The sequence below is a fragment of the Elephantulus edwardii genome, unplaced genomic scaffold (genome assembly GCF_000299155.1).
Source record: "Elephantulus edwardii isolate Elephantulus edwardi_28Jun2011 unplaced genomic scaffold, EleEdw1.0 scaffold00153, whole genome shotgun sequence".
Taxonomy (NCBI): Eukaryota; Metazoa; Chordata; class Mammalia; order Macroscelidea; family Macroscelididae; genus Elephantulus; species Elephantulus edwardii.
The window spans coordinates 5,999,784-6,026,687 of record NW_006399903.1 but is presented as its reverse complement, the minus strand read 5'-3'; the positions used below and the strand labels follow the sequence as shown (position 1 = coordinate 6,026,687).

General features: G+C 46.6%; 1 protein-coding gene across 1 annotated transcript; it reads left to right on the top strand.

The window, feature by feature from the left end:
* Window positions 1-679: 679 nt before the first annotated feature.
* On the top strand, window positions 680-24,044 carry ZNF622 (zinc finger protein 622). The gene is made up of 6 exons (XM_006895011.1): window positions 680-1,289; window positions 3,243-3,506; window positions 3,735-3,897; window positions 10,501-10,613; window positions 22,533-22,676; window positions 23,917-24,044. The coding sequence occupies exons 1-6, from the start codon at window positions 680-682 to the stop codon at window positions 24,042-24,044; spliced, it is 1,422 nt and encodes a 473-aa protein (XP_006895073.1).
* The last annotated feature ends 2,860 nt before the right edge of the window (window positions 24,045-26,904 follow it).

The window sequence follows — 26,904 nt, the reverse complement described above, 5'->3', positions numbered from 1 at the left end:
ACAATGAATGAATGGAATTCCAAAAAAATAGATGTTCATTGAAATGAAAAATAAATTAAAATATTTTTAAAAACCCCAAAACAAAAACAAAACAAGTGCATATGTGGCTTGGACAGTTCAGTAGGGCAGAGGCGGGGATCAAATTCCGCCCGGATGGCACGCTCCTCACTCCGGAGGCTCACGAACTCGAGCTGGTGGTCAGACTCTGGGGTCGAAGACACTCCAGCAGGAGCCAATTCACGTTCCAGTTACAGACTCTTCAAAGACCCGCCGCAGTCACAGCCCCTCGACCGTGAGTCTTAAGGCAGCTCCGCCCCCGCGCGACCGTGAGTCTTAAGGCAGCTCCGCCCCCGCGCCGCCGCTGCCCCGCCCACTTCCACGATTCTCGGACAGTGCCTGCCCCAATCACGTCAAACGTCACAAACATTGCACAATTGCCGCTCTTGATTGGCTACAAGCTGCCAAGCCTCTATGGGGCGTGCCTACGGCTCGGGGGCGGGACTTCCTGCCCAGCTGCCACTAATATCCGGTTCATGCCGGAAGTTCGCTCAGACAGTGTCAGGAAGTAGATTCGGGCTGAGGCTTGAGAGCCCGCGGAGGCGAGCTCTCTTGTGAGCGGCTGTACGGGACACTGGTCACCAGGTTTCTCGCAGGGTCGCCGCTTACTTCTCGCCCTGCCATGGCGGCGTACACGTGTATCACGTGCCGAGTGGTGTTCCGCGACGCAGAGATGCAGCGGGCCCACTACAAGACGGACTGGCATCGCTATAACCTGCGGCGGAAAGTGGCCGATATGGCCCCGGTCACCGCCGAGGGCTTCCAGGAGCGCGTGCTGGCGCAGCGGGCCGTGGCGGAGCAGGAGAGCAAGGGCACCGCCACCTACTGCACCGTCTGCAGCAAGAAGTTCGCCTCGTTCAACGCCTACGACAACCACCTCCGGTCCCGGCGGCATGTGGAGCTGGAGAAGAAGGCGGTGCAGAGGGTGAGCCGGCGCGTGGAGATGCTCAACGAGAAGAACCTGGAGAAGGGGCTGGGCGCCGACAGCGTGGACAAGGATGCCATGAACGCGGCCATCCAGCAGGCCATCAAGGCGCAGCCGTCCCTGTCGCCGCGGAAGGTCCCCCCGGCACCGGCGGACGCGGCCAGGGCGGTGGGCGAGGGCCGCGGGGCGCACGAGCGGGACCCCGCCGACAAGCCGCCCCGGGTGCAGTGGTTCGAGCAGCAGGCGAGGAAGCTGGCGAAGCAGCGCGGGGCGGAGAGCGAGGGCGAGGAGGACGAGGACGGAGACGGTAAAGACCTCCCCGGGGCGGGGGCGCCGCGAAGGAAAGGCCTGGCTGCCGGGGGGGCTGTGGCGCCGCGAAGGAAAGGCCTGGCTGCCGGTGGGGGGGGTGTGGCGCCGCGAAGGAAAGGCCTGGCTTCCCGGGGGGCGCCGCGGAGGAAAGGCCTGGCGAGCTGCTGCCAGGAAGTCTCCCGTAGGAAACTCGGGGAAGCCCTTCCACCCCGACATACGTTGGGGGCCCCCACTTAAGGGCGATGACCCTCCCCCACTGGCACCCGGCCTGATTTTCCTGGTGGCCCTGTAGTAAGGCATTTAGCTGCCAACACGAGGGTCCGCTCTTCGAGTCCCTCCAGCCACCCCGCCAGGGGCTGCGCATTCTCCTCGCGGGCGACTTCCCGCCGTCCTGAAAGCCCAACAGGAGGGTCAGCTGCGGGTCGGCTGTGACTCGATGGTGCCCAGCAAGGGGGACCCTCTGTCTGTTGGGATTTGTGATCCTAGTGCTTTAAGGGGCACCCTGCGAATGGGAAGGTGCAGGGGAGAAGGATGGACAGTCACCCTGGCCCCCAGATGATTGAGAGAACTTGCTGTGTGTCCCCCGGTGGGATCCGATTCATGGCTGACCCGTCAGTGGGTCTTCAGGGGCAGTAAATCACAGGGGGGGTTGAAGGCCCATCCTTCTCCCAGCAGAGCAGCTGGGAGGTTCGAACTGCCTGCCTTCAGGTTGGCTGTCAGCTCCTTACCACTAGGTCAGCAGCCAGGGCTCCCGGCCTTGTGATTCACAGCTTCTGAAAACCCGCTGGAGGGGGTCAGCTGTGGGTCGGTTCTGAGTGGACAGTACATAGCAGTGGGAAAGCTGGCTGTATCTTCCACCTGCTCTGCTGGGTCTCCTAGGAAAGATGATGTTTCTATAGTGTTGTTACCGGCAGTGGATTTAGCTCCTGCTCACAACTGACCCTTCAGTGGGTTTCAGAGGCTGTAATTTACATAGCGAGTATCTATCTTTATCCCACTCAGCAGCTGGGGGATTTGAACCACCTGCGTTGTGGTTGGCAGCACACCCCTAAAGCACTCGGCCACAGAGTTTGCTTTGTGTCATAACTGATGCTGCAACAGTGGGGTCGGTTAGTGAATCTCCAGGAACGATGGATTTGCACTTGGTTTTCAAAATAGTGAAGAGCTCACAGTCAGCTCACACACTGAAATGTGTGCCTCCCATTCCTATGGACTGTTGACAGCAGCCCCTGAGGGGACCCCAGAGGGGCCAGGTTCAAGTTGCTATCGAAGGCTTGACCCTCCCAGCTGTTCCATGGAAGGCTGCAGCAGTCTGCTTATGCAACCATTTACATTCTAGGACACTTGGAGTGGTTCACTTGATTAAGTCAGAATTGAGTCTGTAGCAGTGACTTGGTTTTAGGTTTGGTTTCATTCATCTTGGATCCCATTTTCACTGATACTGTATGAGTTCATAAAGCACCTCCCCTACCCAGTACTCCCACGTTCCTCTTAAATGTATGCAGGTGCGATTTTACCAGTTTTCTTAAAGTTGTCATCCACTCAGATATGAGGCCACTTAGCTGTGTGCTCAGCCCTGGGTTAAGTGCTAGGAGGTATATTGTTATGTACCATTAAGTCAGATCCAACTCAGTGACTCTCCAGCAGGTTTTTATAGACGGTGAATCACATGACGGGAGCTTGCCCATCTTACTCCTGTGGAGCATTTAGTGGATTTGAACTGCTGCTTTTTGGGTTGGCAGTGCATCTCCTTACCACTAAGCTACCAGAGCTCCCTCTAGTTGGTATAGGAAAGAAGAAAGACTCTGTAAGGAGTTTCCCAGATATGGAAAGGAAAGTGTAATGAAGGAATGTCTTGGGAATTGTTCCTTATAAATCTTTGTGAACTCTTTGATTGTGTTTGCCACGTTTCCTAAGCTGTCTTTGTTTTTATCAACTCTTTGTGTTAAAGATTGGGAAGATCTGGATTCTGATGAGGAACTGGAGTGTGAGGATGCTGAGGAGATGGAAGATGCCGAAGAAGAGGAGGAGGAGGAGGAGGAACGGGCTGAGACGCAGCCACCCCTCGGCGCCATCCCTGTAACTGACTGCCTGTTCTGTTCTCATCATTCCTGCTCCCTGATGAAGAATGTGGCTCATATGACAAAAGTCCACAGCTTCTTTATTCCTGATATAGAATATCTTTCAGATCTTAAAGGACTGATTAGGTATTTGGGTGAGTATAGTAGTTTTATTTTTAAGGAGAAAAGGAAACTTAAGGGAATATGATGGTTCTCTTTCTCAGCGTTTGTTCTATGTTTTAATCAGCCTTTGAGCGAATTGCCTTCTTACTCTGTGAAAATCAAAAGCTTGGTGAATGCTTTTGAACTGTGGAGAGAAATGGTGAGGCCTCACCTGCCTGCTGAAAGCCTTCCTCACACTTTTCCCTGTATCGTTTGACCAGGGGAGAAAGTTGGCGTTGGGAAGATTTGCCTGTGGTGCAACGAGAAAGGGAAGTCCTTCTACTCCACGGAGGCCGTCCAGGCGCACATGAACGACAAGAGCCACTGTAAGCTCTTCACAGACGGTGACGCGGCTCTGGAATTTGCAGACTTCTATGATTTTAGGTATCTCTGTGGTTTGCAGTAGGAAATGAAATTGTCGTTTTGCAGATTAGGGATATGTGGTTTTCCTAGCATTAGTAGTAGATTTAGGATTGGAGAAGTAGAGACCACCACCGAGTAGATACTGGGTGGAAAGTCTCTTCTGCTAGCTGATTATTATTATTAGGTGTAGCCGAGTACAGCTTACAGCAACACTGAACACAGATCTGATCTGAACCCTGTCCTCTCCTGTGCCACTCTTATCATCTGTGACACACTTGAGCCCATTGCTACAGTCACCGTGTCTGCCCATCTCATTGATGAACATGCACTGTTTGGCTGGCCCCTCTACCTTTCTAAGGAATAACCTGTCCTAGCAACATACCCAAAATAGTGAGATGAAGCTTCACTATTTTTGTCTCCAAGGAGGACTCTCGCTTTACTCTGCTAGACCTAACCGCTTGTTCTTTTGGTAGTCTGTGGAATATTCTGTACTCTTCTCCAGCATCACAGCTCCAGACATCCTTGTTCATGTTCCAGCTCTCAGATGCATAGCAAGGGGTTGAAAAGATCATATCCTGAATCAAATGTACCTTACTCTTTAAACTGACATCATTGGCCCTCAGTAATTTGGAGAGGCCCCGGCAGCAGGCTTTCCTAATGCAATACATCCAGTAAAAATATTTATCCTTCTTAGGTTTCTTTTTGGACACAGTACTTAGCACTGTCTGGATTTACTGTAGTCAAATAAGTTGGTTAAAGCAAGTGGCTGGCTGGGGTTGTTGGGTCCAGTGGCTGTGAGCAGGAGCTGTCTGGTAGAGCTTCAGGGCTCCATTTTCTCCCTCTCTCCACACTCGTTTTCTTTGTGATTTCATTCAGCCAGTCTGTCTCCTCAGTGTCAGTGACCCCCACATTTGTATCTCTACTATCCCCTTCCCCTCAGCTTCAGATTTAGATCTTCTGTTCCCTACTTGAGGGTCTAGAGCAGAATGTAAAGTTCACATGCTCTGACAGCCTGGCGGATAAGAAGTTGTGCTGCTAACCCAAAGGCAGGTGGTTTGAATCTACCATCTGCTCATTGGGAAACGGACAGTCTCCACACCTGCAATGTACACCCTCTGAAAACCCACTGGAGGGTTAGTTAATGAGTCAGTTCACACTAGACGGCCGTGAGTTTGAGTTTTGAGACCCCAGCCTACTTCTTAGTGAATGGTAACCCTGTCCTTCCAGTCATTTAAACCAGAAACTTTGCAGACAATTTCCTTACAGGCTTATATTAATTCTGTTACCACGTCCCATTACATCTGCTTTCAGATGACTCCAGATCTGACCTCTTCCAGTGCTATTAACAACTGAATTATTGAAGCATTCATTCTCTTCCTTGGCTCCTTTCCCTACTTTCTTACCCGCAGCATCTTCTTCTCAACACTTCAGCTCGAGTGCTCCTGTGAAATGCTTCTCACATGGCTTTCCGTTTTACCGTGTCAATGTCAAAGTCCCTTTAAGGATCATTAATACCCTGCATGATACAACCCAGCTGTTTCTGGCTGGATTTCTGGCTATTCTCATATCAGTTGTGTTTTTTCAGAATCTTTTTCTATATTCATGTCCCTCAGATGTTCACACGCCTCAGCCCTCACTCCTTGAATATTGGTGTGAATTTCACCCCAGTGTGGCCTTCCTTGACTGTCTTTGTAAACCCACCCTGTCCCTTCTGCTTGGCTTTGTTTTTCTTAGCCCTTGCTGCCGTTTGACACATTACATACTGATGTATGACATATTATTTATTGAGTATTTATCCATCTATTGGTCTGAATTAAAGTATAAAACTAGTATCTTTCCCTATGTTTAAGTGATGCTTTGTTGGACCCTATAGAGCTTTGTTCTTGTACCTAGTTGTCCAAAGTGGTGCTGACCACGAGTATGAAATTATTTTTACACTTAGGAAAACTTGGTAAGGTTCAGGAAACTTGAAAGGTAGAAAGCCCTCACATGCAAAGCTGACATTTATTGTTTACTTGGCCTGCTGTCTACTATTTTGAGCACTTCTATGTGTATTACATCAATTTAAAAAGAGAAATTGCCTCTAATTCCACCCTTTTTTAGTAACTAGCTAACTTCTGATTTTGGACTTCAGACTTTTTTTTCTTTTTTTATGGATGACTAAATCCCTTCCATCTTTTTTTTTTAAAAAATTAATGTTGGTTTGCATACAGAATTTGTATACCTGGTGTTTCACATTTTCCTTCATTCACATTATATTTCATTCCCATCAATCATTCCCATATTTTGTGATTTATAAAATTAATGCTCTTTGAATTATGGCCACCATTGTATCTTTTCAGATCCCTGCCAGTTCTTTCCCATTTCCTTTACTCCCTCCCTTCACTCATTAAATAGTATAACTCTGTGATTCCCCCCTGCCTATTCTCACCCCTCTGCTCTTACCCATCCCCCATATCCATTTTACTAGTTAGACTTCTGTTTTTGCAGTAATGGTTTTACACAGTATGTGTCCTTCTGAGACTGAGTTAGATCATTATGCCGAGCGATAGCATAATGAACTTTTCAGTCCCTCCTAAGTTTTACAGTATTTTTTGAAATCGTCACTCCTGAGTAGTAGTCCGTAGTATGAATGTACCACAGTTTTTCAATCCATTTGATTATGGTTGGACATTTGGGCTGTTTCCATGTTCTTGTGATGGTGACTAATGCTGCTGTGAACATGGGTGTGTGAATCTCCATTTTTGTCTCAGTTATAATGTTCTTAGAGTATGTTCTTAACAGGGCAGTAGCTAGGTCATATGGAATATCTATAATCAGCTTCTTGAGGAAATGCCGAATTGCCTTCCAGAGTGCTTGTACCAATGTACAGTCCCACCAACAGTATGTGAGTGTCCAAATCTCTCTACATCCTTTCCAATGTTTATTACTTGCTGTCCTGTTAAACTCTGCGACTGCTACTTGGGAGTGAGATGGTATCTCATTGTTGTTTTGATTTGTATCTCTTTTATTGCCAGTGACTTAGAGCATTTCTTCAAGTGTCTGTTGGTCATCTGGATGTATTCCTCTGTGAAAAGTCTTTCCGTGTCTTTTGCCCAGTAGGTAATTGGGTTATCAGTCTTTTTCTTATAGAAGCCTTATATTCTGTAAACTTTTGTTATGAGACCCTTGACTGAGATGGTATTGCCAAATGTTTTTTTCCCAATCAGGAGGTTTTATTTTCACCCTATTGGGAAAAGTTTTTGATGCACACAGGGATTTATTCTTTAGAAGGTCCCATTCATCAATTTTATCCTCTTCTGATTGTGCATTTCTGGCCAAATTTGTCAGTCTCTTTATACAACAGGCTAGACCACCTAACCTTGGTCCCATTTTGGCTTTTATGATTTTTATGGCTTGGACTTTTACCTGTAGGTCTCTGACACACCTTGAGTTGAATTTTGTATATGATGAGAGGTCGAGCCTTTTCCAGCTTTATGTAGATAGCAAGGACTTCAGACTTTATCAAGTAATAGAAAAATGTATAGTTGTTGTTAGGTGCCATCAGATGTAGAACAACTCATATCAATCCTGTGAACAAAAGATCTGAACTCTGTCCTTTGCCATCCCCACACTTGCTGACACACATGAGCCCATTTCAGTAGTCACCATGTCAGTCCTCCTGTTTGAGGGTCTTCCTCTCCTTCACCGACCCTCTACCCTTCGTAGCATCATGTCCTTCTCCAAGGAATAGCCCCTCCTAGCAACATGCCCGAAATATGTGAGGCAAAACTCTTCATTCTTGTCTCCAAATATCACTCTTGTTGTACCTTCTCCAAGACATACCTGTTCATTCTTTATACAGTCCATGGGATATTCAATACCCTTCTCCAACACTGCAGCTCAGAGACATCAATTCTTCTTCTGTCTCATACTCATGCATTGTCCAGCTCTCAAATGCATAACAAGTAATCACAAAGACTATGGTCTGAATCAGACGCACCTTAGTCCTCAAACTGACATCATTACTTCTCAGTAATTCAGAGAGGCCCTTGATGGCAGATTTCCCTAGTGCAGTGCATCTCCTTACTTCCTGACTGCTAATACAAAGGGTGTTAAATGTGGATCTAAGAAGATGAAGCTGTTCACAGTTTCAGTCTCTGTTGCTCGGTCCAGTGTAAGAATCTTTGGTTTTTTTGACATTGAAGTAGAATCCATATCAAGGCTGTATTCCTTGGTCTTCAGCAATAAGTTTCTTTTTGGGACCTCCTGTGTTAGTTGGGTTCTGGAGGGTAGGTTATTTTAATTTAATTGAAGGTCAGGTATAAATTACTTGATCATTTTTTATTTTCTTAGCAATAAAGTGTAAGCTTATTTGCTGTTTGATTTAGTTAACAATTAGCTGTGGGCTGGAAGCCTCTTGTGTTTAAATCAGTCGGGACCCGGTATTAATTGTATTTGGGGAGAACATTGTTCTCAGTGGCACAGCACTTCTCAGTCAGTTTGCTGTACTGAAATAACTTGGGGTTGCTGTGATACTGAAAGCTATGCCACTGGTGTATCACATGCCAAAGGGTTATGGTAGACAGGTTTTAGTGGCTCTCTCTGATTAAGACAGACTAGGAAGCGGCATTGGCCATCTACTTCTTAAATAACAGGCCTTTGAAAACTCTATGTACACTAGAGGAATGAAGATTGTTATAATGGTATAATGGAAGGGCCTGATTGGATGTCAGTTGAAATGAGGAAAAACAGTAACAAACGTCGTTTAATAATTGGAACATGGAATGTATGTAGCTTGAATGTGGAAAAACTAGAAATTGTTAAAAGTGAAATGGAATGTATGAATATTGACATACTAGCCATTAGTGAGATGAGAGGGACCAGCTTTGGCCAGTTTGAGTCGGATGATCATTGTATATGATATACAGTGCTTGAGAAATGTATAGACAAGTGTATATATGAGCGCTTGACCATAAGGCAGTTCTGTAAAATCTTAAACTGAGCTCTTGAGAGGTAAACAGCACCTCGATCAAGAATCACATTACTGTTCCCCTCCTGTGTCCCCGCCCGTCCTCCCAGCTCCTCCCTTCTTGGCTCCCCAGGAACCACTATCCTCACTTCAAACCACATAGCGTAGTTTTGCCTGTTGTTAAAATATGCTCTTTGGGATCTGGCTTCATTATGGTTAAGTGCTTGACTGCTAACCAGAACGTCAATGATTCAAACCTACCACTTGGTTTCTCAGGAAAAATGACCTACTCTCATAAAATAACCTGCTCACATAAAATGATCTGCTATCGTAAAGATTACAGCCCGGGAAACCCTTAAGTCATATACGGTCACTGTGAGTCAGAACTGACTCAGCCACTTCAAACAACAGTTACATTTCATTCAGATCATTCATTTTCGTGATTCTGGACTAATTGAGTGGATTACAACAATGTACAGATGATGAATGTTTGATTGCTTTCTATTTTGGGGTTTTTACAAATAATGCTCCTTGGCGATGCTTGTGTCCTGCTTTGCTGAACACATGCCCACAGATGTATGAGGTGTACACCTGTTGTTATGTGCTGTCGAGTTGATCGAAACCTTACCCAATTCTGCATCATGCTCAAGTACTGCTCCAGAGGGTATGCGTACGTTCCGTTTAGAAGAGAGTATCAAATCGTTTGCCAGTCTGGCTCTCCACACTTATAGAAAGTTCTGCCTCTATTTCAAAGCTTTTTTAATTTCAGCCATTTTGGTGGGGGTGTGGTGGTTGTAGTTTTAGTTTGCAATGCTGCTGATGAGTAATGCATCTGGAACTTTTTCATATGTTAATTGGCCATTTGGACATCTTATATGAAACGTCTGTTCAAATTTTCAGTTCGTTTTTCTCTTGGATTTCCTCTCTTTAAATTTCGTGTGCTTTTTCTGATAATTTTCTGTGTGTACATGAATATTGAGTTTGTCAACAGTTGTAGGAACACGGATTCTTCTAGAAAGGCACCATCCAGAATAGTAATCACTAGGTGTAACCATGAGGTTATTTAATTAAAGATAAAATTCCTCAGTTGCATTTCAGTGCCCAGTTGCTATGTGCTCCTGTTGTTGAGTCGTCTGTGGCTCGTAGTGACCCTGTATGTACAAGAGCTCTGAACCCTGCCCTGTTCTGAGTCAGTTTCACTCCTGCACACTTGCCCTCATTGCCCTAGTCACTGTGACAATCCGTCTTCTCCAAGGTCGTCCTCTCTGCCCCTCCACTATTCCAACTATGATGTCCTTCTCCAAGGTCAAGGACCAGTCTCTCTGGGCAGCATGTCTAAAGTACATGAGACAGAGCTTCAGAGTCCTTACCTTTAGAAGCTGGTATAGAATGATTTCTTCAGCACAGAAAGTTCTCTGGGGCAGCAGCATTCTGGAACCTGTTTTATAATGGTTTCCATGACAGGGGCTGAATCCCTGCCTCTCTGCTCTTCTCCTTGTCCTCTATATGTGGGCTTCCTTCCTGGGTGAGTGATCACAGTTGCACTTCCATTTTCCCTAAAGACCTCCCACCTGGTGGTCCACTTTTGAATAGCTGTGGGTTTGCCATGTGTACAGATACATTTGAGTATATTCAAGGTGTCAGCCTGTGTTTTTGCCATTTCACCCTCACAGGAGTAGCTATCCTGATCACAAGGAAGGGGACAGCACGGAGGAGGCTGAGGCGTTTCCCTCTGACAGGAACGTGGAATACGATGATGACACGATGGAGCTGATTCTGCCTTCTGGTAAGTGCTCTCTTCATCTTTCTAGGTGGACATGGACAGGGACATTTTTTTCCCACACATGTTTAAGAAGAGTGATGAGGGCTTGCTTACTCCAGGGATTATTCTACAACTTGGCTTTTTTTATTTAATGTGTCATTTTCTTTAAGGTAACTTTGCAAGTTGGTACATGTAGGCCTATTTAATATCTTGCCCAAGATCTGTATCCTGAAATTTTTTTCAGTGTTGCTCAGTTCTTTCTGGCACAGTGATTCTGTCTATTTCCTCCACCTTCTTTTGATGCTTTCTGGGTCATTCAATACCTTGCCTGTAACATCTTTTACTATTGCGACAGGAGGCTAAAATTTGTTTTTCAGTTCTTTTAGCTCAAGAAATGCAGAGCAAGTTCTTCCCTTTTTATTCCCAATTCTAGCTTTCTGCACATTCCATTATAATACTTTGCTTTGTCCTCCTGAGCTCCCCTTTGAAATCTTCTGTTCATTTCTTTTACTTTGACCTGTTTTCCTTTTGTTTTGGCTTCTTGAGGCTCCAGTGCAGTCTTTAGATTCTCTTCTGACATCCATTTCTGTTTTTTCTTTCTCCTCTGTTTTCGTAATGACCTTTAGCTTTCTTCATGGTTGATGTCATTGATAGCATCCCACAACTCATCTGGTCTTCCATCATTGGTGTTCAGTGTCTCAAACTTATTCTTAAGATAACCATGAAATTCAGGTGGAACTGATTCAGAATCATATCTTGATTCCTGTGGGCTGATTTTCATTTTCTTTGAACTCAATTTGAACTTGCATATGAGAAATTGATGATCTGAACCACAGTTCGCCCCGGCCCAGTTTTCACAGCTGATACTGAGCTTTTCCCACGATTTCCTGACAATTTAATCAAATCTGATTCCTACGCAGCCCATCGGGTGAGATCAATAGGTAAAGTTGTCATTTGTTTCTTTTTAAAAAAGTATTTGCAATGAATAAATCATTGTAAATACATAATTTAGTCATTCTATTTCCAGCCTTATTTCTCTCGCCAAGCCCATGTTTTCCAACAGTTTTCTTCACTGTTTCCCACTTTTGCATTCCAGTCACCAGTTATCATTAATGCATCTTAATTTCCTATTTGGTAGATTTTGGAATGCAAGATTTGGCTCTAGGTGTATATTTGTATAAAAAAATAATCATGTTAACACAGGGATATTATCTTATCACTCACCCCATTGTATTTCGGAATAGAACTTGAAATTGATTTTTAAAATTTTTTAAATGTTCCGAAATGGTGAGGAGGGTGCAGTATAGCGCAAGGTTTAGATCTGTTGTTCATAGGCATAGCTGTGGGTTGTACTTGACTCAGTGACACCTAACAACGTAGGGGTGGCTGTGAGTCATAGTTGAATGTATCTAACAACAGCAGCCTCAGAAGGTGGGCCTTTGGGAGAATGACTCACAATTTCATTCTCAAAAGTCAAGCACTGGCAATCCTATGTCATCATTCTACTCTGTTGTACCTGGGGCCACTTTGAGTCTGAATGGATTCAAGAGCAATTGGTACTATTACTACAGGGACTGGAAAAGTTTAACATACTAGTGAGTCGTGAGTTAGAAAACACGTCTTCCTCCAGGCTGCACTTTTCTGAGTTTAGCGGAAGGGGAAGGCTTGGGTGTCGTCGTAGGACCCGCTCTTCTTTGCCACCTCCAGTCACTAAGCACACCTCCTAAACTGCAGTTTGAATATTTTTGTGTGTTTGTTTTCTCTCTGTCTCTTTGTCCAAAAGCTTCCTGTTTTGAGTTTTCAATCTAGTCCCCTGATAATCAGTAGAATATGGTTTCTAACATAATCATGACTTTTAGTTTCTGTAGTATCTGGTCTCCAGGAGTTCTGGGCTTTTCTTCTGACCACCTGCTGACAGTTGTCCCCTTCTGGGCCTTTACACCTGTTGTGGCTGTCTGATCGGCACCTTCCTGGGTGCCTTTCCTGTCCACGTGCTGGCACCGGGTGTCTTCCTGGCTCCCATGATGCTTCCATAGCTGTCATAACATCCTGCTCTCTTGTGTGTGATCACTAACATGCTTGCCTGTCTGCCCCTTTATGTTTGAGGACAGACTGTTTCTATTTCATCTCAGTTTGGGGTTGTAAAAAGAGCGAGGGCCATGTGGGGACGGCCATGTCTGACCTTGACCAACATCACAAAGAGGTACTGCCCCCGTCAGTAGCATAAACAACACAAAACCAGTTCCCATGAGGTCAGACATGTCCTCCAAGCTCCCGTAACTCTACTCATCTCTACATCAAACTTACTGCTTTACTGGACCCAGAATCTGATGGCTAGCTCACAGACCTCACAGAGCCACATTGGGGAGGTTAACAGGTTATAATCCAGGTTAATGGCGAAATTCATTCAGGACAGCATCCAAAATGTGCTCACAGGCACTTCATCCTTGAGGCTTAAGACTAGTGTTGCAGAATTCTCAGTCCTGCCAATATTGGCTTACCCTCCCCACACACCCAGTTGTCCCGCAAAGTTGGATAAAGCTCTTAGTTTGGCTTTGGTTCTTTCTGGGGTGGATAGCAGTCCCAAGGGAGCTCCATCACATGTTAGTGCTCTGGTCCTCTGCTTTGCCTGCTTTGGCTGTTAACTCTGGTCCTGTAGGATGAATTGCATTCTCTTCTTGCTGCTGCTGCTGCTTCAATGGTGAGGAAGCTCTCTTGATTCTGCTACTGGATCCACTCAGTCTAACGGTGAGACTGGCCAGTCTTGTGGGTGGGCTGACATGCCCTTGGCATGGCAAAGTCAAGTTCAAAGGCTAGAAAAGCCGTCTTGAGAATAAATTCTTCACAAGGAGTGCATACACGTCAGAAAAGCTTCGGGTGACTGTGTCACAGAAGGGTTGGAGGCAGTGTTGACAAGGAAAGCAGAGTTCATTCTCTCGAGCTTGTGACAGTCCAGGAAAGAGAGAATGGTGCCGCTATTGGTGTGGAAAAGCACTGGCAAAGCCGTCGCTGCTGGAGGAGATGGCCTTGCCTGCAGTGCAGGATTAAAGCAAGTGAAACGAGATCAGCTAGGGGCCTAGTGTCTCTTCACTTTAAAGCCTCCGTTTCTTGACTCACAGTTACGGTCCACGTGTTAATCCATGTTGGTGTTAAGTAATAACCTCAGAGCCGTAAAGAGGTAACCAGCTTACTGTTTGAGAACTGTGAAATGCTAGATTTTTAGGCAGGCTCCAGAAGGACCCACCAGAAGCCAGACAGCCTTGAACCGAGGGCCCTTAGCTAAGGCATGCAAAATGTTTGTGGGTGTGTGCAGTCTCCGCCCAGGGAAAGGCCATGGTTTCCTGCAGTCATCTGTGAGGCACGTACATGCTTTTGTCCGTGTGTGTTTGCTCACATATGCATGCATCTTTGTGGGGTCAGCTGTAGTTGCTAAAAGGTACCTGTGACCTAGAGGAGAGTCACTAATAAACATCACCCAGGGATGGACCATTTGCTGCCTCCAGGGGCCCTCACAGGTGATTTAAGTGCTGAGACCCTAGAGTATAATTTGCATTAAATAATAAGAAAACATGGCTTTCTTGGTGAATTAAAACCTGCCAGGATTCTAGAAGTTCTTCCAGCTAGACCAACACACAGTTTTAGTGTCACCCATACTTTCTTTCACCAAGGAGCTCTGGTGGTGCAGTGTTTTACTGCTGACCAAAAGGCCGGTTAACCAAAAGGTCAGTGGTTCATAACTACGAGCTGCTGAGGGAGAAGGAAGGACGGTTTCCTCCCATGAAGATTCCTGGCTTTGGGAACCTGACAAGGGGCATCCTGAGTTGGAATAGGCTCAGTGACAGTGGCTTTGATTGGTTCTACTTTAGTCGTATCACATCTGAAATGAGCCACACTTGCAGCGAGACTTGTTAGGTCATTGACTTTCTCCTCTGTTTCCATTACTGAGCTGGGGCTTTGTGAGGACAGAGAGTGTGGTATCTCTAAATAAACATTATTTAAATGTGTTTTAATCTGACACCAGTTATCTGTGAATAAATGGATTATTCTGAAACTTCTTCAGTTAGGCTCAGCTGTATGGCTGGGTTGCTGTGAATATTACTAGCATGATGTTGACTTGGACAAGCTGGTCAGGTGGAAATGTAGATATATTTTAAATCAAAGTTAGACTTTCAAATGTCCCAGCTATTCTGCTGGAGGAGGATGGCCAGTCTCCTCCTATAAACATTTACAACTCTGGAAATGTACTGCAGAGGTGCAATAGGTCGGAACTGATTCAGGGGCAAGAGGTTTGAATTTTTTGGAGTACTTAATTGAGTGTTGGTATCAGCAGGCAATAGATCAGGAGACTTAGTGCCCTGAGAGTCTGCAGTCAGGGACCTCTCGACATTATTGAGGACCAGTGATGTTCGTTTGAGGACTAAAGGGCACCTGATTTAGGCCATGATCTTTTCAGTCACTTGCTGTGGGTCTGAGAGTTGGACAGAGAATAAGGATGACAGAAGAAAAAATGATGTGTTTGAACTGTGATGTTAGAGAAGAGCACTGGAAGTCCCATGGATTGCCAGAACAATAGCTATGTTTTGGAGAAGGTGAAACCAGAGGAGGCAAAGATAATAAAGCTTCATCTCACATATTTGGGGCATGTTGTTAGAAAGGCTGTTCTTAAAGTCTTCAAGAAGAAAACCCCTCACTGGAGGGTCAGCAAAGGAGAGGAAGAGCCTCATCCAGGTGGACTGACTGACACGGTGACTGCCTCAATGGGCCCTAGTGTGTCAGGGAGTGTGAGGATGGCACAGGACAGGAGAGATTCACATCTGTGGTTGTGAGTCATACTTGACTCGAGGGCACCGAACAGATTCAGCAGTTGAGTCCGACTTAAACTGGTTTCAAAAGCGGTCATTTTGGTACTTTTAAGTCTAGTAAAGTAAGATTAAGTTGCTTCCAACTTTCTATGGACCCTCTATTGAGTTTCCAAGACTGTAAGTCTTAGTGGGAAGAGATTGTGGAGTTTAGTGAAATCCTCCAGTGGTTGATCTCAAAGCCAGTGACAAGAATGTCCAGCAGGGGGCGCTGGGCCTTCATCCCGGAGCACTTCATTGCTGCTCGGGTATCTGCAGGGTGAGAAAGACACATGCTGCTAACTCCCTACTGCTGGGAGGTCCCTGACACACGCACAGTTTAACTTGAAGGAAAATTTCACTTCGAAGTTTTGAGATTCTTTTATTATCTGCTGCCATTATTTAAAAGGCTGTTTGTTTAAGTAGAGGAGTTGATGGTTATTGCTGTAGTGAAAGATAGATTGCTCAGTTGTGGTCCAATTGTAACTCTGGCCTAACCAATCTGTTATTTATTGGGCAGTCACAGTGTTCTAGAAATACTGTTTGCGGAGGACCTCGAGGTTGATCTGTTCTAAGCATGTTGTACTTGCTTGTGCTGGAGATGAGGTGCTTCCGCTACCCGCCAGCCAGTCTCCAGAAAACAAGACCTTGAATCGTGGAAGCCTTTTTCAATGACATCTAAAAAAAACCAGCTTCCAGTACGACAGGTCTCCAGTTGCCGTTTAGAAATACATACATGCTGATCTGTTAAAACAGCTCTGCCTGGCATGCAGGTGGGAGTTCTAACCTCCACAAAGGAAAGGCGTTTCCATCTGTAGCACTAAGAGTAAGATACCAGTTCTCATGAAATCACACGTGCCTCCCACAACTTCGCCTTCTCCTGTCAGACATTCCCTCCCTCTCCTCCACCTTCTCCCTCAGACATTCCCTCCCATTCCTCCACTGTCTCCCGTCAGTCCTGGTGTCACATCCCTCTCAGCAGTGATGGTGCCCTACTATTGGGTCCACCGTTCTCTTTCAGTGCCCAAACAGAACTTCCAGGCCATGTTCTTGGTTACGAGGTTTGTCAGAGAAATTAATAGGAAACAGGTAGAATTCAGATAGGAAATAGGATGTAATTCTTCAGTTTTTCAGATGTGTTTTCGCGACGCTTGGCCTTCAGCCTCGTGTCTGTGGGTCAAGTGTTAGCTTTTTTAGCTCTACCAATTAGGGCATCTCGCCTTGTCCTCTACTCAGCATGGGGACGTCCTGGACTCCTGTCCTGTGGGGTGGCATTTCTAGTTCAGTTCTGTCTCGTGTCGTTCTCCACCAATTCTGCTGACGTTGGTCTCAGTTCCTTGAAGGAATTGCTGGCTCTAAAGGACTTGTGCTGCACTCCCTGCTGCTGCTACTTTCCTGGTAGTGAGACTCCCATTTTCTCTCCCTAAACCTGACAACCTGCCTGCTGGAATAACGAAGCTGGCCAGTCTTGTTAGTAGTCTACACACTATAATCCCCATCCCAGAGACACTATTTCTCTCATTCACATGCTAACATAACCCCATTCAGCCATGTAACACAAAAAAGGTCAAAGTTAATGGCTTTGTTGTTATTAAGTGCTCTTGAACTGACTACAGGGAGCTTAGTGGATATGGAGTTGATCTGCTAGACCAAGGGGTGGTGGTTCAAATCCACCAGCTGCTCCTCAGGAGAAAGATGGGCAGTCTTCTCGCATGCGATTTATAGTCTCTGAAAATCCACTAGAGGGTCAGCTGGGAGTCAGTTGTAACTCAGCTGCAGTGAGTTGTTTGTGATTTGAACTGACCGCAACCTATAGTGACCCTGTGAACAACACATCAAAACCTTGCACTGTCCTGCTCCTTCCTCAAGGTCAGCTATGCTCAGGGACATTGTTGCAGTCACTGGCCCACTCCGTGTCGCCCAGCATGATGTCATTTTCCAGTGTCTGGCCCCTCTTGACAATATGCCCACAGACTGTGAAGTGAAGTTTCTTTCCTAGCCAAGGCTAGGAGAGCCATTCTGTACTCCTGACCTGTGCTTCTGTTTAATGATAGTGGAGTGATGGTCACTGCAGCCCTGCAGCACCCTGACCTGACCGTGAAAGTAGGCCGTCCCACTCGCAGTGCCAGGCTGCCTGCTCGAGCCTTGCTCAGCCTCCGGTCCTGCTCCAGGAAATAGAAAAAAAGCTATGCTTTTCCTTCTTTTGATGTGAGAGCCTTGCTTGTGCTTCCAGAACCTTCAGGCTGCAGGGAGACCTTTTTATCCATTGACATAGGAATATCAGGGCTGCTTTTAAAAGGTTCTCTCAAAGCCTGTATGTGTGATCTTTTGGTTATGATCACAAAATAGTTGTACAAAACATTTGGAAAGCATAGATCCTTATCACTGGGCTTATAGGGAACATCATGATAGATGGAGAAAGGATTGAAACTGCCAATGATTTAGTCTTACTTGGTACCAGTAGTTAGGAGATTATTGCTTTCGGCAAGTTTGTTGTCAAGGACCTCTCTAAAACACCAAAGAGCAGTGATGTTAGCTTAAAGACTAAAGTGTGCCTGATTCAGGCCATGGTCTTTTCAGTCACTTGCTATGCATCTGAGAGCTGGACAGTGAATAAAGATGACAGAAGAAAAATTTATTTCTCTGAGTGCAGGATATGCCATGGACTGCCAAGAACAAACAGATATGTCTTGGAAATGGTACAGTCTCACCCCCCAGGAGGTAGGGATGGTGAACCTTCATCTCTCATACTTTGATCTTGCTGTCAAGAGAGACTGTTCTTGGAGAGAGGTTGCCTGTTTAGGAAGGTGGTAGGTGAGTGAAAGTGAAAGAGAAGAAGACCTTGAATGAGATGGATTGACACAGTGACTGCAGCAATGGGCCCAGGTGTGTCAGAGATGATGAAAGTGGCATAGGAAAGGACAGGTTTCAGGTCTGTTACTCATAGGGTTGTCATGACAATCCTACTCGATTTGATGACACCCAATAACAACTTTCCCATGTCCGTGTAGCAAGCAAATTGTTTGGCAAGTGGCTTCCCAAGTATTAAAGAAAAAGCCATTGCTGTTTTGTTGACCCTGATAGCAGCCCCATGGGGCTTCCAGGGCTGTAAATCTTTATAGAAACCGTGACATGGCTTACTCATGTGGAGCAGTTGGTGGGGTTGACCTGGCTGAGAGCTTGACCGCCACGTTAACAGGTGGCCCTTTAGACAAGTCTCTCTCATTGCCGTTGAGGCTCAGAATCAGCTCATCCACCAGCAGGTTATCAACAGGCTGTAAGTTGTACAGGAGGAAGCACACTCCTTTCCTGATTTTGAACCATGCAGTGTTTCATTGCTCTGTTCTAATGATTGCCTTCTGGTTCAAGTATAGGTTTAGCATGAGCACAGTCAAGTGTTCTGGGATTTCCATTCTTCTCCAGGTTAGCCACAATTTGTTGTTATCTACACAGTCCATCTTTCTTCCAAGGAGTAGCAGAATTTGAACTGCCATAGAGGCACCTATACCTTTGTTAGTAGCCCGGCTCCTTATGCACTGTGCCCCACAGCTCCCTTTTGATAAGTACGTTGTTGCCGTTGAGTTGGATTTGACCCATAGGTGACCCTCCAGCAGATTTTCAGAGGCTGTAAATCGCACTAGAGGAGATTGCCTTTCCTTCTCAGAGCAGCATGCCTTTGGGTTAACAGTGCGGTTCTTTACCACTAAGTCATTTTAAAATAACCTGATAGCATTTTTATCATTCAAGTTAAAAGCCTGCATCCTAAAAGCGGATTCAGTCATCTCTAGCATTTTGTGGTGTCCTCTTTATGACAGAAGAGTTTGGAAGAGATGATTTTATGTTTGGTAAAAATGGTAAAGCGTAGCTAGACAATGTGCATATAGGTCTACTTCTCATTTATTTTCTGTGGAAATAGATGTTTTATGGTTTGTATGTCACGTTAAGTAGTATCTACACGTTCTATCTGGGTACGTAATGTGGTTGCTTGTATCCTAGCATCATGAAAAGTTCACTTGTGTTTGGAGTCCGTAAATACATAAACAGTTAAGCATTTGAGTAGCCACAGGTTGGCAGTTTGAGCCCACCCAGTAGTGCTTCAGAAGACAAGTCTGTGTGTTTCTGAAAGGTCTCAACCTTGAAAAAACCCTATGAAACAGTTCTGTGCCGCACACTTAGGGTCACCCAGGTGGAAATCAGCTTGACAGAAACTGACAAGGGCATATTTTGGAAGCTTTCAGGTCTGTGGTCCAGAGACCACCTTTTCCAAGCCTGTGCTCCGATGGGACCTGGAGTTGGTCGTCACTGGAGTCTGGCCCATCAGTGTGGCCAGCAGTGATGCATATTTCCCCTCTGTAAGGCTGGATACAGTAGTTTAGGTCTTGTGGGCTATTGGGTCTCTCTGGCAAGTACTCAGCTTGCCCGTTATGTAGCATCAAAGCAGCCAGAGAGAATTCCTTATCTAAATGGTGTTGCTAAATTCCAGCCAAACTTTATTTACGGTAACAAATCCAGTGGCTGTCTAGATTTGATTCACTGGCTACAGTTTGACCACTCCTCAGTTAAGACATCCAATGTGCTTCACCCTTAAATGCTTACTGCCGTTAAGTAGGGCCCTCTGAGGCCCGAGTCTGTAGGGAATTGCACTGCTAACCCCAGTGTTGTGCCTCTGTTGGTTCAGGTCTGCCAGCAGCTTTGTAGGAGAAAGCTGGGCAGTCACCTCCCCTGCAGTTGACATTCTGCTGGTGCATCAGCTCTGACTCCTTTCCAAGTCGATGGCAGTGAGTGAGCCAACAAGTCACTCAGTGGTGCCTACCAGCACATCATGTCAGTACTGGCTCACAGTGACTCTGTAGGCAGAGGAGAACTGCCCATTGGGTTTCCAAGACTGATCTTTATAGAAACAAACCATTACACTCTCTTTCCACAGGGTAGCTTGTGGGTTCAAACTGCTGACCTTTTGATTAGTGTCTAGATTCATTGTGTCACCTGGGCAGCTCCCATTGAGCCTAAACAGTCACCTCACATTGTTCCTCTTACAGATAAATACCTTTTCTTCAGTGTTCATTAGCTCAGCTGTGGAATTTCCCAAGCTCGTGGTTGAAGTGATGCCTTTATCCCATAGTTTGCTTGTTTGAACAATTTTTTCCACTGTGTTAGAATTTGGAGACCCTGGTCAGGGAGGGTTTGAGGGATTAGGCAGCTAACAGAAAGGTTGACAGTTGGAGCCCACTAGCTCCTGGACGGGAGAAAGATGGGCATTGCTCTCCCAGAAAGATTCCCATCTCAGAGGTCCCTGTGGAGTGTACCTGTTAGGGAGAGCTGCTGGTGCAGTGATTGAGAGCTGTAACTGAAAGGCTGATGTTCCAGTCTACCAACCACCCCCCAGGAGTGCTTCTGGAGAGACTGACGGCCTTCGAAACCCTGGGGACACTTCCGATCCCTTTGCAGGGTCACTAGGAGGTGAGAGTGGCTCCACAGTGAGTTTTGGTTTTCCTGCTACAAACTGATATTAAAAGGTAATAGGAGACAATGATAATAGATGATCATATATTGTAATGATGCCAGAACAACTTGGTGATTGAATTTAGATATTTTTAGAAAAAACTGATTGATTGGCAGTTTTTCCAGCTTTTTCTAAGTGAACAAAAGCAGTAGGGAGATTGGTTTTGGGGAATCTTAATTGTAGTTCACCAGGTGATCACAGTAATTTAGAAAGCATTAGGATCAGGGATTCTCAGTCTCAGCGCTGTTGACATTTGGAGCCATAATCCCCGAGGCTGTCCTGTGCATTCTGACATGTTGGCAGTGGCCCTGGCCTCTACCCACAAGAGGCCAGTAATACCCTTCGGCACGTGATAACCCAGTGATAGCCAGTTGTTGTCAGAGGTCGTCTGGGAACGAGAGTGGAGCGAAGGCTGTCAACCTGCCCCAGTTGGGAGCCTCACACTGGAGCATTTCCTCATGGCAGAGGTGGACAGGGCCCTATCTACCTGCCCCCGTTGGGAGCCTTGCAGAACATTTCCGCCCAGCAGAGGTGAATGGGCCTGTCTACCTGCCCTGGGGTTTAGGACCTTGCAACAGAGCATTTCTGCACACCAGAGGTGGACGGGGCCTATGTACCTGCCCCGGTTAGGAGCCTTGCACTAGAGCATTTCCACATAGCAGAGGAGGATGGACCTCAAGTCCCTAACTGAAGTGTAGACCAAGATAGCTGACCGCTCTTGTGTTTAAACTTATTTGTTTAAAATAGGCTGGGATCCCTTCTTGCCCAGAGTCTTCCCTTTGATTGATTGGTTGATTTTTTTAATATTCTGCAGTGTTAGGTGAACATTTACACTCTGCAGCCTGTTGATGTTAGGTGCTGTTGAGCCAACTATGACTCATAGCAACCTGTGAACGACAGATTGTAACCCCTCCTGTCCTGCTCCATCTTCACATCGCAGACGAGCGCCAGCACATTGTCCCAGTCACGGTGTCAGGCCAGCTTGTTCCAGGCCCCCTCTCTGCCCTCCACCTTTCACAGTGTGATGTCTCAGCCTGCCCAGAGTATGTGGGTTTCAGCAGCCATGCTTCTGAATAAGCTGCTCTTTAACCGTTCTTAGACGGTTCCTCTGTTCTGGGGGTTCTCATTATGGCGTGTCAGCATTTTCATTCCATTCTGTTGGTGCTGTTCCGTCCATCTAGCTTCCCTTCTTTACCTTCCCTTCTGTCTTTGCTTTTCCCTCTTAGATCTATCAGTGCAGTAATTTTGGCCCTTGTTAGGAATTGGATTTTGTTGTGTTGCATTCTGTCAGGGACCCCCTTTTATGATTTGCTTCAGCACTGGTGCTGTCCTTTCTCCGGAGGCACATGCTCTCTAAGCACAAGCCGCTGAGCTTGTCCCCTGGCTGGCTTGCTGCCTTTTTCCTTTTCCGTGTGTGATTTGAGTTTCTTTGTCCTGGTCCCACTCCTCCCTCTTACTTACCCTGTGATCTGTCTGCAGCAAGGCGCAGTAGAGCTCAGTTGGGTCTGGCACAGCTGTTCCTGATCTGCAAAGCCCTTTGCTGCCCAGCTTTGCCTTGCAAAGCTCACCACTCCACGTTTCTTTCTTGCTCTTGAAAAACAGGTGCCAGAGTGGGTCACCGCTCCTTGATGCGATACTACAAGCAGCGCTTTGGGTTGTCGAGAGTTGTGGCAGTTGCTAAAAATAAGAAGGCCGTGGGCAGAGTCCTCCAGCAGTACCGAGCCCTGGGCTGGAAGGGCAGCGCAGGTACGTGATGCTCAGAGCCTGGCCTCAGGCTTCACCTCTGTCGGGAGGGGCCCTGGGAGGGCGGGGCTTCGTGTAGCACTTTGTCGGTAAGTTGTGCCTTCTTAGGAGCTTCCACAGCCATCTCATACCTTTATGACAATAAGCCCAAAGCTCCAAGACCTAACACTTTATGTTTCTGGCTTGGTAACCTTAAAAACGCAGATCACCATTATCTTTTCCCAGAAGAGAACAGTTAAAAAAGTCAGTATTCGGTGACCATCAAAAGTTGAAATGATCTTGATGGCCACACAGCGGAATGCAGTGCCCCTGAGTAGTGATTAGTAGTGTGCACTGTGAAAGCAGACAGGACTTAGACACGCTCTTACTCATGGCATTGCTGTAAAACCGAGAAGTAACAGCCCCACAGGGTTCAAGGCTGTTCTCCTGGAGCCGGGCAGCCACATGTCTCTCCATGGAGCTGTTGCTGGGTCTTCAGTTAGCAGCAGATGCTGTAACCACTTCACCCCAAGGGCTGCTTGCTTTGCGATGATCATTAGTAATTGATGTCCCCGCTCTGTGTCCTCATTTGCAAAGTCGAGAAGAGAATAAGCTGCTTTCCCATTCTGAGAACCGAGTAGCACCCTGTGTGTGAAGTATCTGCTGGAGAAGGGAGCCAAGGCTGGCTAGGATCCCCTCCTCTTGTGCTTTTCCAAGAAAGAATTTAGAGGATTAGCACCACTCACGTTGAGCTGTGAACTGTCCACACTACAAAATGACTAAAGCTGCTCATTGAAGCTCTCTAGCCTTCAGTCTTTGGGCAGAGCTTCAGCCCAACCAGAGGGGCCTGGAGGGCATCAGGGGACCACCGATGGTTTCTTAGGAGGGGCGTATCCACTGTGAGGCCACCTGAATTGAGCAGAAAGGGATTTTATCTTGTCAGAAATGATTGTCTGGCTTGATCTGTAGTTTTGCTATATTTCTATTCCCTTAGATCAGTGGGATGTCTTCATTTGGGGCTTATAAGCCCTTCAGAGTATAAAAACTATGAGGCTCATCCTAAACAGGTTTGACCTGTGATCTGGGGTGTTCGGGAATCCCAGGGTCCATTGCTGGATGACCCCAAGTAGCAACTCCTTTAAATATAAGAATTCCGTTTCCCCCTCCCCCAAGCGACATGGGTTCTCCTCAGAGCTGAGGATTTCTTTCACGATGAGCAGTGGCCCTGGGCTTGCCTTATGTCCTATCACCCTTGTAACCATAGGTGCAGCCCTTATGCGAGAGCGGGACATGCAGTATGTGCAGAGGATGAAGTCCAAGTGGATGCTGAAGACAGGAATGCAGAACAACGCCACCAAACAGATGCACTTCAGGGCCCAAGTGCGGTTCTGATAGCCGGGCTGGAGACGCGCCGCCTGGGCAGGCGCCCTGTCACCATGCACTAGTGGAGGGTCAGGGACACCCTCCTTGCTGCTGCTGCTGCTGCTGCTCTCTGCATTTCATCTGTTCTGACCTCATAATAAAAGTGGTTTTCAGGACAGCCTTCTGTGTGCGTTTCTACAGGTCAGGCAGTCGTCGCACTCTGGGCTCTGGGCCCGCTTTGTTGTCTGTCCATTAGTGACCTGCTAAACGGGCTTGGACACTTGGAAAAATACGTGCAACTTCAAGGGTCCCCTTTCATGCCAGTGCGCCGTACGTGGTTGGAAGCGTACCTTCCACCTTGATAACTGGGATCCACCTCGGGCCTTCAAGGTGACACGACAACTGTCCTGGCTCATGAGCTCTCTGTGTGGGCACGTCTGTAGAAGAAACATGACAGTGGTGCCACGCTGCCTTCGCCTGGGCCATTAACTTAGGGAGAAAAGCAGGAGGAGACTCTTAGCTCTCATCCTAGAAAGCAGTACAGCCAGTGTTGGTGGCCGAGGGCAAGAATGGAGATGAAAACAGGCCTCAAGTTCGGATCCACAGAGCTTGGGGAAAGTGACTTGGCATTTTTAAATGGAGGAGTTCTTGATCTTTGAATAAATCCATTGACCAGGTTCACCTGTCCCTGGGGCAACCCCAGCACAGAGGCTCTCGCTGACATCAAGCGTGCTGGGTGGAGTCCGGCCAGCTCGGCGATGCCCTGCTGCGGGCAGAGAGATGCCAAGAGAACATGCCCTCAGCACTTCCAGCCTGCCTTTGAATGCACCCCACACACAGCTGCCATACGGATCCTCTCGTGCTCAGTGCAACGTTAAAGCTAGATCCTGAACAATGTGTTTGGTACATGATGTGCTTTATTGAATGGCAGGAACCCTGGTAGCGCGATTGTTAAGTACTCCCCTGCTAACAGAAAGGGCGGCAGTTCAGACCCACCCAGTGGCTCGGTGGAAGGAAGACCTGGAAATCTATTCCTCAAGGAATGGTTGGGTCAGAGCGGAACCTCTGGCGTGTTTTCAGAGGCAACTAAATCTCACGGGAGGAGACTGCCCATCTTCTGCCGCAGAGCGGCTTGTGGATTTGAACTGCGTGCTTTTGCGTTGGCAGTGTAACTCCTTACCACTACACCACCAGAGCTCCCTCCAGGAAAGCCCTCGGGGACAATTCTCTGTCCTCTAAGTTCACTTCTGAGTGGGACCGGCTCTGCATGCAGTGGTGACAACTGAATGCGTGTAGTATTGTGCTGTAGCTGTTGTGCCAATTCATCAGGTCAGCATTATTCACTCGGTATTACGTGGATTGCTTCTAACTGTGATACTTCATAGTTTGTGTTCACCACCTGTTTCCCTCCAGTTGATACCTTGGTCCCTTCACACGACAACACCGGCATACTATGGGTTTGGGACACTTTCCCAATTACCTGCAATGGTGACACCATGTTACTGACCAATGAAACAATTTATTAGTCACTTTTTTCCACATCTTCAGGAGATATCTTTTGATGTCTCATTTCAGGTTTGTGGAACAAGCTGTTGCCCCCTCATCTACCTCCATATCATGGTTTTACAAAACTCAGTGTTTTTACCTTTCTGGGGTAGAATCCCATTTTGCAGAAAACCAAAACATTTCTTCAAATGAGCAAAACAAACACAGCTAACCAGCTTTTGGGGGCATCTATCTGAAAGAAGCTCTGGTGGCGCAGTGTGTATCGCATTCAGCTGCTGACAGGATGGTGGTTTGAATCAACTAGCCACCCTGCTGCATAAAGATGGGACAGTCTCCTTGTAGAAACACAGGTTCAGGTGTCCGGTGGAGCCGCCACTGTGAGTCCCAGTTGACTTGATTGCAGTGGGTTTGGTTTGATTCTCTGTTGTTTTGGTGAATATGTACATGCTTTTGGTTAACCTCCCTCTTCTGTGGTCTGTTAACTCTTGTACAGTTATAGGAGAAGGCAAATCAATAGACACTGTGTCAGAGATGATGAAGATGGTACAAGATAGCGCAGGGTTCAGACCTGTTGTTCACAGGGTCCTAAGAGTCATACTCGAGTCAAAGGCACCTGATAAGAAATCTGGCCAAGGGGAAGCCTACACACTAAGGGTGGTTAGCATAGTATTACTATAGGACAGGAGGGCATAGATGTATTTTCGTTCCCTTCTCTGATAAATGCTGATTTTCCTTTCCCCAGACCTACTGGTCCCCACTCTCTGTCTCCACCTGAAATTCCTGGGCTCCTGAAATCCTCTCAGCCTCCTGGTTTGGGGTTTCCACAGCCTTGTTTTCTCTTGTTTGAGAAGTGAACTCACATGGGCAGAATCAGCCACAAGGCCATACGCTTAAAACCTATAGTGACCTATTTTTTTTTTAATTGGGAAAAACATTGGGGGTACAAGGAGGTGAGGGTTGGGGGCAGAACGGTGAGGATGGGCCAGGATGCAGTTGCAGTGCTGCACAGTTTGGTCGGTGGGGGGAGCAGGTGAAGGAAATGATTAGGGTCCAGTGGGGACCAGATGCTACAGAGGAATGACAAGCATTTTCCAATAGTAATTAAACCAACTGTCTTATTGATTTGGGAACTGGATGCCGACTCTCTGGCTTCATTCTGAACAGGGGCGTAGATGTAAAGGGGGGAAGGTAGTATGCTTTATCATCTTACTGGTGGTCTTGGGTTAAAGCTGCTTGCCTTCTTGTTCTGTTAGAAGATATTTTCCTGTCATTTGCTCCCCTCTAGACTGCAAAGTGTTTTCCCAGGTGGGTCCAGTGGGGATGGCTGGTTGAACCCAGAGGCTCCATTCTCCTTTGCTTCCTTAGCTGTCAGTTGTATTTCCTT